This window comes from Rhipicephalus microplus, chromosome 10 (genome assembly GCF_043290135.1).
Source record: "Rhipicephalus microplus isolate Deutch F79 chromosome 10, USDA_Rmic, whole genome shotgun sequence".
Taxonomy (NCBI): Eukaryota; Metazoa; Arthropoda; class Arachnida; order Ixodida; family Ixodidae; genus Rhipicephalus; species Rhipicephalus microplus.
In genome coordinates, this window is record NC_134709.1 from 40,361,348 (window position 1) to 40,375,515 (window position 14,168).

The window sequence follows — 14,168 nt, forward strand, 5'->3', positions numbered from 1 at the left end:
CTCTGCCTGAGTGGTGAGTGTGGCAATCCTTAGCTTGAGGCGTCGGTTACGTTTTTGCGTCCTCCATCTGCGGATGAGGCTCCTTCAGGCTTCCCACAGATGTAGTAGATGGCCGTCCACTTCCGGCAGTGCAGGTGTTCTGTTAATGGTTGTGGTCCAACGATCTCGAATTTCTTTAAGTTGGGTGCACCAGTCGGTGAGGCTTGTGAGGCTGTCGAGTGAATGTTCGCTCTCACGACGAAAGGCGTCTCAGTTTGTGATGCGTGCTTCTCCAATAGACCGACGCGCTGCGGTCTCTGTAACTTTTGTGCGGAGAATGAAGTGGTCGCTGCCCAAGGATTCAGGTTGTCCCTGTTATAGTTTCCACGGCCACGGGCGAAGGTGAGATCGGGGCAAGTGTCCCTGCACACACTGTTGCCGATCCGGGTAGGGAACGCGGGATCCGTGAGCAGTTCAAGCTGAAATTTTTCAGTGGCACCCGCAAGCCGTTTGCCTTTGACATCCGAACGGTTGTAACCCCAGCGTTCGTCGAGAGCGTTGAAGTCGCCTAGCAGTAAGAGTTCTTTTCCCTGGGCCAATCTGCAGGCACCTTGGACGAGGGCATGGAAATCAGTGGTTTTTTTTTTTTTGCTTTGGGGCGCTATATACGTTGACAATTATGATACTTCACTTTTCTCGTTTCTTTTTTCCTGAGAACTAGCTCCACAATCACATGTTCTATGTTGGTGTCCGGGATGTTGTCTAAGACAACTGCGGTTAGCGCTTTGTCAATCAGGATGGCCGCTTTGCCCTTTGTTTGACTATTATAGGACTCATAACCTGAAAATATGGGTGGCGTTCCGGGCTCCTGAAGCGCTATGACATCTGGCCGAGCAAAGTGTGTGTTAATGTACTGTTGGAGGAGGCTCCGCTTTCTGCGGAAGCCGCGGCAGTTCCATTGTCAGACTTCTAAATATTCGCCAATGAGGGTAGCTGTGCTGCCCATGGTTAACTCGTTGAGTGGAAAGGCGTGGGTATCGGAATCTCGGCTTGCGACGCCGACGTAGGAGTGAGGGTGAGGGCGCTGGGTGTCGATGCGGGGGTAGCGAGGATTTCGGATGCATGTGATTCTAATCCTAGTCTATGATAACCTTGATCTGTCGTGGCGTGCGAGCTACGAGTGGCCCTCTTCCTGCGTATGTTTTCGCCTGTTTCAGCAATTTGCGCCTCGAAGCGTGTCTTGAGAGAGTCGAGGCGTTTTCCTAACCGCGTTAATACGGCACTGAATTATTGCGATAGCTGCTGCGCGAGCGTTGAGAGCATTTCGCGTAACTCTTCGCGTGTGACTGTGGTGCCCGACGCAGCAGGAATTGATAGCGCCGTTTTAAGGCTTTTCTATCTCTTGGGGGAGGTTGGGGTTTTTTTTTCGGGGGAGTCGGGCGGCGATCCAAGACGTGCCATTAGGGCATGAAGTTGAGAACTGTCCATGGCTCGACGTGCCCTGACGGCCGCCAGCTCCTGTTTGAGTTTTATGTTTTCCGCGAGAAGGTGTTCGTATGCGGTGGACAGGGTATTGAGTGGAGCGATGGATTGGATTGGATAAACTTTTATTTGGTCCTCCAAAACACAGATCACTGTGTTGCGGGCAGCTCCCACGTGGGGACTGAGATGCCAAGCTCCTCAGCCGCCTCGCGGGCTTGGTGGACAGCCCAGAGCTGATCTGCCAAGGACGAGCTGCGGATTGCCGCCTCCCATTTGGCAGAGGTGATGTGCGATAAATGAGCGAATTTGGTGCACTGCCAGAGCATGTGTTCTAATGAAGCTATTTCCCCACAATGTGGACAAAGATTACTTGGGTATAGGTCAGGGTACATGATGTGTAACATTTTCAAAGTAGGGTACATCCGCGTTTGCAAAAGCCTTAATGTAAGTGCTTGGGGCCGGGCTAGATTTTTGTGAGGTGGAGGGAAAATCCTTCTAGACAGGTAGAAATGTTTAGTGAGCTCGTTATATGTTGTAAGAATTTCCCGGTTATCCCCTTCACCGGTAGAACGCATCCCCGGGGAGGCGCGGTTGGAGAGTTCTCGCGCGATGGAAGGATCTACATTTGCTGACCAGCTCACCTTATTGTCGGCACTGGCTGATGGAGTGGGATTGGGCTTCTCATTATGTTTGCTGGGGGTGTGCTGGGACTGTTGACAGGCGGGTTGCTGCTGCTGCTACTGCCCCTTGGTCATCTGGTTCTTCGGATGCTGTCGCTTCTGCTTCGGTCGCTGCTGTGGCTGCTGCTGTGGCTGCTGCTGTTGGCCATGTTCCACAGAAGGGAGGGGCGGGAAGGACTGTGACCTCGAGCGTGAGCGGGAGTGGCTGCATGAGGCAACGTTTTCCTTGCTGAACCACCTACGTTTGGGAGTGGGTAGGTTACGATGGGGGTTGCGGCCCTTGGCTGGTGCTGCTGGTTGAGGAGGTGGCCGTGGGCACGGGGCCTTCAATCTCTGAGAGCACTCTTTGGCGCCCGTTAAGTGGGCATCTCCACACAAGGGACATTTGGGAGCACAAGTGTGACCGTCAACGGGGTCGAGGATACCACACTGCCGACACACGGGAGTGTTTGGCGTGGGGCATACGTCTGAGCGGTGCCCAGGTTGTAAGCAGACTTGGCAGGCTTGTCGCGTCGGCTTGTACGGGTGGCAGGCCACCTCCCCACAGTAATACAGTACATATCGGGGCACAAGGGGGCCCTCAAAAGTGATCACGGCAGATTTGGTAGCACCAAGCATTCGTGCACTGTGCACTGTCACTCCCTGTGTGCGCACCCGGAGGTTGGCGGTGAGTTCTTCCGGAGTTGTGCCAGGGTCTATCCCATGAATAACTCCCCGCAAGGTGCCCTCAGGGGCCGCCCCATAGGTATTAAATTCGTAGGTCTTCCTCTCAAGCGTCAGGATGGTGATCCGACGAAGAATTTCGGCCGTCTCAACATGTGGCGTGCTGGCAATAGTGATGTTCGAACCGGGGCGAGTACGTATAATGAAATGATCACCAGTACAATGTTGTCGAGAATTGCCCACCACTGCTACGGCTCGGGAGATTTGATGCGTAGTGAAGTTCCGAATGGCCAGGCCCTTTTTCGGGCGCATGATGATCTTTATGTCTGTGCGTGGAAGCGGCGGCAGCTTCCGTCGTAGCTGGCGCGGCTTCGTTACGGGTGGTGGTGTTCGCGCCGGTGCGACGCCGGCCGCGTCTGCCTGCGCAGCAGGAGCGCTCGCAGCCGCAGCTGCCCCGGCGTTGACGTGGCTGGGCGGAGTGCTTGCAGGACCGGCCGGCTGCATCGATTCCGCTCGAGCTTTGTCAAATCTTTTCTGGCGTTGGCGCTGGCGACGGGAAATCGTCAGTTTCCAGTTGGCGTCGGTGTCGCTCGCTGGTCCCAGCGATGCAGACGACGTGGGATGGTGCACGGCAACTTCATCTTCGCTTGCCGAAGTGAGCTCGTCGAGGTCGAGAGATTCCGTGTTAACATGGGTGTCGTTGGGGCTGAATGCAGGTTGAACGCATCCGGTAGTAGTCACGTCAGCAGTTGGCGTAGTGCTAGCGTCCATATTGTTGTGGAAGGGGTCCCGCCGTTAGGCCTAGTCACCCGTACTCGCACAGGCGAGCTGGGTCGACGCTTAGGCCCAGCGGCCCAGCGCTGACATGGGTTCTTCTGAAGGCGATAGAGAAAAATGGAGATTCTCTACAGCCTCGGGAAGGGTGTGCGGTTCCCAGGACAGTTAAAACTTGACGATCCGACACAGTGCCGGCGACGATATCGGAGTAATCCGGTCAACGAAAGCACACGTTCGTCGGAGCGCATGCGACGCGCGTTCGCTAACTCCAGCGTCCAAGCGCGTCTCTTTCGCGCCGATGCGTTACGCATACAACGCTGCGTCTCCCTTTTTTTGTGACAAAGGGGCGCCGGACGTGGTGATACGCACATGCGTCAAAGCCACTCAGCGCGGCGCGCACCTGCTAGTATATAGCGGGACCGTCACATGGCGTGGGAACGCTGGCGTGGTGCGAAAAAATAAACGCCAGTGCGCATGTGCACCACGCTCCGTCGATATGTTTTGGCGCCTTGAGTGTGGCATGTAGACATTTTCTCACATGACATGAATCTCATGATTATCATGTTTGCACCAGTCACATAATTTTGCTATTCATAGACGTCAATAATACCCGAGTTTGGTTAATACCCGAGTTTGGAAACGACCACGAGCGCATCATGAGCGTAGCATGTAGTCATGTTGTTACAAGACACGCATCTCAAGTTTATCAAGTTTGCACCAATATCATACCTTCATTACCCATTGACGTCCCGTAATACCAAATTTGATATAAGTGAAGCGAGCGAAACGCCCGCCAGCGCATCATTAGCATGCCATGCAGTCATGTTGTTACATGACACGCATCTCATAATTATCACGTTTGTACCAGTCACATACCTTCGGCATCAATTCACATACTGTATTACCAAATTTGGTATATGTGACGCTTGCGAAACAGCCGCCAGCTTATCATGAGCATGGCATGTAGTCATGCTTTTACATGACATGCATGTCATGATTTTCATGTTAGGGTCGCTCTCTTGTGCTCAGCATGCAATCATATCATGCCATGTCAGTTTTGCAACATGGCATGTGAACGAAACCACCGCAGGAGCTGCAAGACCATGAAATGTAAATCATGATATTCATGACATTCCTATCATGATTTTCATGTTATGACTACTCAAATGTGTTTTTCATAAACTCATTTATTGCCTTGTCAAGTTTGGTTTTGATAACATTATCTAAACAGCCAGGACAGCTAAAGGTCATAGGCAGCCAGATAGATAGATAGATAGATAGATAGATAGATAGATAGATAGATAGATAGATAGATAGATAGATAGATAGATAGATAGATAGATAGATAGATAGATAGAGAGATAGATAGATAGATAGAGAGATAGATAGATAGATAGATAGATAGATAGATAGATAGATAGATAGATAGATAAACAGACAGACAGACAGACAAATAGATAGATAGATAGATAGATAGATAGATAGATAGATAGATAGATAGATAGATAGATAGATAGATAGATAGATAGATAGATAGATAGATAGATAGACAGACAGACGGACAGACGGACAGACAGACAGACAGACAGACAGACAGACAGACAGACAGACAGACAGACAGACAGACAGACAGACAGATAGATAGATAGATAGATAGATAGATAGATAGATAGATAGATAGATAGATAGATAGATAGATGCCGCACTTCAGATAAATGGAGTTTATTTCTCGTATTTTCGAATGGTTCGTTGTATTTTTTACAGATTGTCAGCGCGCGGCGGCTAGAGTTACTGTGCTGCTTCCTTACGGGAGTCACCTAGAGGTAGCATGTACAGTAACTCTAGTGGCGGCTGCTCGCGAGCGTGAGCTGTGACGTCAAACTTGCCGAGGCACATGCAGGATGCACGTGTTCTTGCCCTCCTCTTCCTCTTCTCCCCTTCTCATCCCATTTTTTTCCTTCCCCCAAAGCGATGACACTTGGCCTCGGCCGGAAGCATTGTTTGCTGCTGTTGTTTTTCATGCCGGCTCTGGGACCCGAAGTGGAAGATGAGCGAGTCGTGAGAGGCGGGCGATGGCTGGCATTGTTGGCTTGACAGTGTCGGGTGAGTTTGACGTCACCAAAAGTCACTTTCTCATGTTCATGGCGCGGCCACTATACACGCGACCATTTGCGAAAAACGCCATAGATGCATTATTTTTTCGTAGTTTCTGCTTGGAATGAAGGTTGTCGAAATCGATTTCATGATCCAATCTATCGAGTTGCCTGAAAATATTGGCGGCAGAAGTTTTTTTTCAGTATCCCTGCAAGCTCACGCTTTTAACGAGTAATAACAGACAATGATGCCAAGAAATGTATCGGGGATGTTACTACAAGTGACTGTAACGTAAATGTGAAGAAACAAAAGTGGACAAACATATACCTCGCAACCGGCGGGATCCAAACCTGTAACCTTCGAATAATGAGTTCGATGCTGTACCACTGAGCTACTGTTGCTGTAATCAGTCTGTCCACTATATAGGGTGTATGTGCGTAATTCGAAGGAGTCACAGGTTTGGAATCGGCTGGCGGCAATTTATCTTTTCGTCTACTTTTCGTTGTTCTCATTTACATTACAGGAACTTTTATTATCATCCCCAATAATTCTCTTCGGTTAATTTCTCTTAGTGCTCACTAGCAACGTGTCTAACAAAGAAAACAAGCTCCTTAATTTACGGACTTTTTCTTCACTGAAGCTAGTGTGTCTTTTTTTTCTTATTCATGTTACCTTCTTTCTATCGCTCTACCTTTTCATCTCTCGTTTCTTTTCTCCAGCGTAGGATAACAAACCGGACGTGCGTCTCATGGACCTTCCTGCCTTTCCTTCTTCTTCTTCCTCCTCATCCTCTTTCACGGCAGCTCGACGACAAGCACTGCAGAGCGTGGAAAGCCACCCTATACCTGTCGGCAGGAAGACGAGGCGCTGTGCGCCCGGCATGCCTTGCGGTGACTGGCACGAACGCTTCAGCTGCAAGGTTTCTGGTTTCGATACATCCGTCAGCTTCGATATGCGCGCGCGCGTTCTCCGTTTACATTCGTGCGAAGAAGAGTGATCTGTTCGGTGGCCTGGTACTCTCTCTGCGATCGCGCTCAGTTTCGTCCGGACGTCGACGCGACGTGGTAGTCAGAGACACCTCATTGTGCACGCCGAGAGAGGCACCAGCATTGTGCGAGAGACAGGTGAGTGTTCACGCTTCGAGAAAATGCCGCCATTCATGTTTGATTCTTTGACTGGTGCAAAGCCCATCGCTTAGTTCTAGAGTTTCAGTTTTTTTTTTTGGAAACGATTGCTTATATTCCTCATTTGAATACCTTGGTACCACTCCTTACAAGCCTTTTTTTAACATTTCGGAATCCAGTGTACATTAAGACAACTGTGGAACAACCCGGTTCAAATATTCCTCCGTTAATTGTGACTGCCTGGGTGTGGGCAGTGAACGGGCGCCTCCTTTCTTTTTCTCATTCACTCTTCCCCACGTAGGGTAGCAAAGTGTGTTCAACCTAGTTAGCCTACCTACATTTACGTTGTCTTTCTCTCTGTCTTCAAATGAGCATGTAAATGGCGAATGCCACATAAATTGTCGTAATGATAAAAAAAGAGAGAAAATAAACGCTTAAGTCTGTGTGCATTTTTTCTATTATTTAAATTGTACATTCTTGTTTGTTCAATTGTGCTCGTTTGACTCGCATAACAACCCTGTAAAGTAGAAGGAGAAGCTTGGAATCTTGCGATGAGCATTTCGCCAACAGCAGATGTGTTCTCGTCTTTTTCGAGGCTACAACCTTGAAAAAGACAAGTACTATTGACGAAACATCGCACCCGAAACACAGCTCCTTCTTACAGGCTTCTCAACCCTGCTCTTACAGGCTTCTCGACAAACTCCATATGAGGTCTGCAGTACTATAAAGGGCTATCTATATACAAGTATACTTTACTCGCGAAGTACTTTACTTTCAAGGTTCTACCGCGCGTCACGCGCCATCACTTTGTCACGCCACCCTCGTCACATTTCATTCGCAGCACCGAGGAGGAACGCTATGGCGGGATGCATGACGGAAGCGGAAGACGCTGCCACAGATCTGGCCTACGAGTTGATCATAGTCGGGGCGGGCCTGATCGTGCTGCTGATCTTCTGCTGGGTGTGCTACATGCGCGATTTTATTGGGGCCCAAAGGGTAATTAGGCCTTGCTGCTTCTCTATACATGGAGCAGTGTATGTTCCATGGCACTCTAACTGGAGTGACCAGCAGTGCGGCACGCGTGGTCTGCGGCACCGAAGAACACATCGATTTTTCGCAATGTCGTTAACCTATATTTGCATCTGAGAGATGAAAACTTTCTGACTCGTTGTGACAGTTGGACGACCGTATGCAGATTTTGCTAGAGCACTCTCTTCGTCTTTCTTCGGCTCACGGGGCAGTCAAAACCCTCTCACGCTTTCTGAGGCCTACATGCCCGTGTGAACGCCTTTGACTTTTGTGTAGTGACATCACTGCATTCGCGTCAGCCTATTCAGTGACAATATTTTCATCCGTTTCTCTTCTCTTTCCTCTCTATATCATCTTTATATACTCCCTTTTGCCATAGTGTAGGGTAGCGAACCCAGCGTATGCCTTGTGAACTTCCCTGCCTTCTCTCCTGCTGTTCTTTCTCATGGTTCCATGGCACTGCCTGTGTCAGGGTAAAGGAGTCTTCGTACCAAATTTTATAGCAGAACTAAGAAATTAGTTAAAAGAAGGGAGGAAGCAGACGGCAAAGTGGTTAACCAGAAAAGCTTCCGGTTAGCTATCCAGCGCTGGGTGAGCACTGGAAGCGTCTGGCGCAGTTTCAAGGCAGGTCAGCGTGCAGAAAAGAAGGAAAGACAGAGAATACGAAATAATGGTCTTTTGCTATCCCTCTCTCTTTGCCCTGTACAATGGCTCCAGTACGCATCAATGAACACTTGCAGGAATTCAAGTTCTTTGTAGGAATTTTTGATAAGTTGGTTAGTTATTTACCCATTGCTAATTGCGAAAATCTTGGGCCCGCGGTCATCCGAAGCCTTTCGAAGTATTCTGGTGCATGCACTATAGTACTTTTTTATAAGAAATCGGGAATATCGAATAGCAGATACTGATTCATTGATAATTATTGCCTGGTGAATGTGGTCGCATGTACCACATGTTTCCTTGTGATTCTCGTGTTTCATGGCAGCTGTGTATAAATATTGGGAATGTGTTCAGTGTCATTTTGTGATCACCTTGACCGATTCTCTTGTAAAGTGTGGGCGTTTTCTGTGTGCGAACATTGTCTGTCGCGTGCGACCACTGTTGACGTGTGCATGGATATGTGAACATCGCTATTGTCAACGGGCATTTTCGGGCGTAAATTTTAAATTGCTTTATGCTTATTAGTAAAACCTTGATGCAGATTGCTACGTAAAAAAGGGAGTAGCCAGTGGATTACGTGGACACCAACCTTTCCTTGAACGCATTTATTAACACCTAACACTTAAAGGATACTTTGTTAATCTATAAGTTCGCTCGGCGCTGTGGCAATTCGACCGACTCCACCATGTCTTGTGTGTGTGTGTGTGTGTGTGTGTGTGTGTGCGTGTGCGTACGCGCGCGCGCGTGTGTGTGTGTGTGTGTGTGTGTGTGTGTGTGTGTGTGTGTGTGTGTGTGTGTGTGTGTGTGTGTGTGTGTGTGGCTGACTCTTCCAGTGGAATTGGCACATACCCTTGCCACGCAAACAAACTTCGGAATGCACGACGTGTTGGAATTTCTAGACAGGCACACGGTCGCACACCGCCGTTGTGCCATCACGCAATTGCTGAGAGAGTGCGAGGAGAGGGGCAACAGCTGGCACCATCGTGCCCGGCGCCGCGAGTATGGAAAAAAAATTTAAAAGGTGTAAAGGCCTGCCCTCACGTATCCGTCGCAGCGCGCTGACGCGTATTTTTTTGACGTGGCGTCGAGCCCTATCCCATATAGAGAGAAAGAGCGTGGTTTCACGTAGCCACGCGCCCGCTCTCTCCATAGGGAGAGGGCACGGTGCCGCGTCAAAAGACTTCGCACTGACGCGCTGCGACGATACGTTGGGTCAGGCCTTCAGGCAATGCCGAGAGCCAACCAAGTGCGTTTGGGTATACACTTTCTCATGGCTGTTTTTATGTAGGACATGCGGCCGGTGGTCATGCAACAAGGTGCCCATCCGGACCATTTCGGGCAGCAGCTCCGCCCGGTGGCCAACCCGGGAGCAGTGGCGGCCAGGCCTCCGCCTTTTTGCCCGATGTAGGCAGCAGCCGTTCAGACACCGGGGCCAACGCCGCACGCATGTTTGTGGCATAAATGAGCCAATAAGTTCGATACACATATATGGGCAGCTGCGCAACACTCAGCGAGTGAGATCAAATAATGTTGTTAGCAAGTCACAATGGCGTCTGTTTCTGGCACAATCCAAAATTAAAAACTTATTTTCTGAAATTTCTTGTGCAAACATACCCTCAAGTAAGGCAACAAAACAAAAAAAATATCCGCGCTTATCTGAATTTTTGAAAAGTGAATACCGATGATAAGATTTTGCTATACGCTGTGTTAGCCATTGAATGTGTCTTAGTAATGCTTTATGGCCTCTGATGTACTCTTTTTTTGTTTGTGTCTTCGTGCTTAAAAAAAGTGGTAAACAATTTAGAGTACTTGGTATTCTATTATGGGAGAGCATATCGCCATCCCATGGGCCTCATACTTGATGGGCCATGTCAAGTCTGTGTGTGTTTATAAAATTGGTTAACATTTTTGTGTACTAGGTACTCTCCTATGGGAGAGCATAAAGCCGTCCCGTGCGCAACCAGAGGAGATCGCTCAAGTGTAGCGCCTACTGCTGGAGTCTCCATTACTTAGCTTAACAATATGTAAACACAATAACGGTAAAATAAAGCTGTGTGCATTGTATCATAAATCGTGGACCTGCTAATTTATTCTGGTTAGCAGCCTATCAATTTATTTTTGATAATCTTTCATTTTGTCTTAGCTTTGATTGATGGGTGGCTAAATTTCAAAGTTTTGGCGGTTTTGTGCCATTTTGTTTTGCTTGTTCTGGTTAAGAACCTTTTGAAAACCATCGTGTTCATAGCTGTTTCATTTTCTACATATTCTGTAGATGCAGGGTGGCGGTTTATGGATGGAGGGAAATCATGCGGCCTTAGGGTGCCTCAGCTCTAAAGAAAATTGGCAGATCCCACGTACAGCGGGAATCGATGATATGCAAAGCACTAATGTCGAAGGTTGATATGACACTTTCAAATCACCACAACGTTACGAGCGGAATGTCAACAGTCAGCTTCAACGGCTCAGGCAGACCCGTCAGGGCTGCGCCATCCTGTCTCGTCTTGGCTACCTGATTCCTCAAAAACTCGCACAAGTACCGCGACATAAACTTGCTTCTACTGTCCGCGCACTCATCAAAGTGCCTCCGATTCCACACAATATGAATCCCTCCCGCCACGCCGGTCGTCGACGTGCCCGATTTCAGGTTATGACACGCGTCTTTGGTGATGGTAGCTCAGACTTACAAGTACTTTACACTGATGCAGCACGCTACCCAGAGAAGTCGGCCATGTGTTTAGCCGTGACAGATGACACAGACGCCCTTGTGGCGTCTGCCACACTTCGCACTACAGACAGTAGTCTGGCAGAGGAGGGAGCTCTCGCTCTGGCAATTGTTCACGCTACGACACTGTCACATGACTCCCCTGTCACTATTGTAACAGATTCACAAGCTGCTTGCCGTGCTTTCGCTCAAGGACTTGTGGCTGCACATACACACAATATCCTCTCTTCTGTCTCACCATCTCCATTACGTCCTGTGCGTATCGTCTGGACTCCTGGACACGCCTCTCTCCATGGTAAAGACGCGTTCATGCAGTTGCCCGAGAGCTGACCGGCCGGGCTCCATTGGTAGAGCTGTCCAATCCAGACGACGCATCGACAGAACCACTAAACTACAACGCTACGCTGGAGTACTACCGACAGAGCCGTTATACATATCCTCCCCCTCATCCTTCACTTAACAGAGCAGATGCTGTCGCTTGGCGGCAACTACAGACCAATTCATTTCCTTGAGTTTATATGCTGAATCACTTTCATCCGACTCTCTACCCCTCCTACTGCCCCTTCTGTGGATCCGTACCGACGGTGTACCACTCCACGTGGGAATGCTCTGCCCCACAAGGCGTTCCTCCCATTCCCAATCCCACCCCTTCCTCTTGGGTGTCTGCACTGCTCAGCTTACGCCGGCAGGAACAGCAGCAGTTGGTCCAGCGGGCCCGCAGAGTCGCGCAAGGCAATGGAGCCCTGGACTGAGGGCCCCACCCAAAGAAGGCTCAGTGTGCATTTGTTATTAATAATTGTTTATTCTCTCTCTCTTTCTCTCTCTCTCTCTCTCTAGAGTCTGACGCCAAGCGCGACCGGCGCGACCAGCGTCCGTCATCGTGGCCCGACGGCAACCGGTGCGAAACGCGACATGCTGCAATTGGCGCCAATGCGTTACCCAGACAGCACTGCGTCTGACTGTTTTCGAGACGGAGGGACGCCGGAGGCGCTGACACGCGCATTCGTCAAAGTGACGCAGCGCGCGCCTGTGAGAAGAAGGTCCCTAGACGAAACAAGTTTCCAAGGTAGCGACACCCTCCCTTTTCTTCCTCGCTTATTTGCCTGAAGCGCCCCCTAGAAGGTTTAAAACTTTCATCCAAAAGCGGATGTTTGGGTTCTGTTTCTACGGTGAATAGATGTAAATGAAACAAAATGGAACGAAATAAGACGTAGAATAAACAGTTACCTTTATGAACATAAACGGCACAACACAAGAGCAAGCGGGATGTACGTTACTCAACCGGCAACGTTGGGCAGTTCTATACTTTACACCACTAGCCATGGCGTCTCGCGTAATACATTTTAGTTCCACGGCCGCGGTATTTCGTCCAGTTCTAACTAGTCCACTTCTCCGATTGTGTTTTGTTCGTGCTCTGACACAGTGAACGTGCTTCTTGCTGGATCCTGTGTGTGGCCACAGGGCGTGACGTTGTGACGATTGATTACAACCGGCTTGTGCACACGCAAGAAAAAAAAACTACGACTAGACTGGTACGAACACTCGTCCAGCAGCACTGCGATGACGTTTTTTTTAAATGTGCCCATTTGGACAATCGTGATGCCTAGTGATTCTGATGCGGTGCTGGGAACTTCCTGAAAAGTGAGAGTTCTACTGGTGAGGTGTCTCGAAGCAGCACGTTTCGGCTCAAGCGGGAACTGGTCAAGAGTGAAATGTTTCTGAAGGTGTGTTGATTACAACCTACAGCTGTTCTGTATACGTGCATACCCACATGTATTTGTACCAACTGGCATGCACTAGACACGCATTAGACGCGCGCCTGGCGTTTCAATAAAAACCGACAAGTGAACTCGCTTCGCAGATCCGCGTCGACATACGTTGACGGAGTTTCACGAAAGCATTCGCGTGAAATGGTTCACAGTTGCACTTCATGGTGCGCTTCATCTCAGAAAGAACGAGGTAAGTTGAAAAGAGCGAAACCATTTTCTGTTGTTTACGGCAACACAGCATTGCTGAAAAACGCAGATGTTGCATTGAACGAGCATGGCGAAACAATCTTGGTCGACTTAGCGCACACCGAAACGCTCCGTCTCTTCAGTTTATGTTCTGGCTACGATTTTGTCTTTGGTCATGGCGAGAATCCGGCTGGAGCCATATGCGCATGCGTACTCGTTTTGAACCTTTTGCATAATAATAAATAACACCACCAGCCATTTGCAAGATCACGTGCAAGTAATGCACCAATTACAGACGCGGATGGCAGAGAGAAAAGAGGAGTAATCGAAAGAGGGAGGAGGACGGCTCGAGAACAATGAGTGACGCTACCTTGTTTCATCTAGGGACCTTAGTGAGAATATGGCAGGACCACCACCTGGCGGGGCGAAGCCGACGTCGAGGTGTATTGGCGCCTTGACTGTGGCTTGTATTGATGTTCTCACATGACACGCATCTCATCATTATCATGCTTTCACCAGTCACAAACCTTCATCATCCATTGGCGTCACGTAATACGACTTTTGGCATATGTGAAGCTAGCGAAAGGGCTGCGAGCGCATCATCAGTGTGGCATGTAGTCATGTTATTACATGACAGACATGTCGTAATTATCACGTTTGGATGTGACAGTTACCTATGTCGTCCGTTCCCGTCACGTAATACCGAATTCTGTACATGTGAAGCTTGCAAAACGGCCGCGAGCGCATCATGAGCGTAGCATGTAGTCATTTGTTGCACGACACGCATAACATGTTTATCATGATTGCACCAGTCAGATACTTTCGTCATTCATTGACGTACCGTAAAAACAAATTCGGTATATGTGACGCTAACGAAATTGCCGAGAACGCATCATGAGTGCAGCATGTAGTCATGCTGTTACATGACATGCATCTCATGTTTATCATGTTTGCACCAGACTCATACCTTCTTCATCCATTCACGTCCGGTAATACCAACTTT

General features: G+C 49.0%; 1 protein-coding gene across 1 annotated transcript in view; it reads left to right on the forward strand.

The window, feature by feature from the left end:
* LOC142774218 (uncharacterized) overlaps positions 1–7,124 on the forward strand; it is a 114,015-nt gene extending 106,891 nt beyond the window's left edge. The window contains exons 5-6 of the mRNA XM_075874613.1: positions 6,400–6,544; positions 7,101–7,124. Coding sequence (XP_075730728.1) covers positions 6,400–6,544; positions 7,101–7,124 — 169 coding nt within the window. The remainder of the gene's footprint in view (positions 1–6,399; positions 6,545–7,100) is intronic.
* The last annotated feature ends 7,044 nt before the right edge of the window (positions 7,125–14,168 follow it).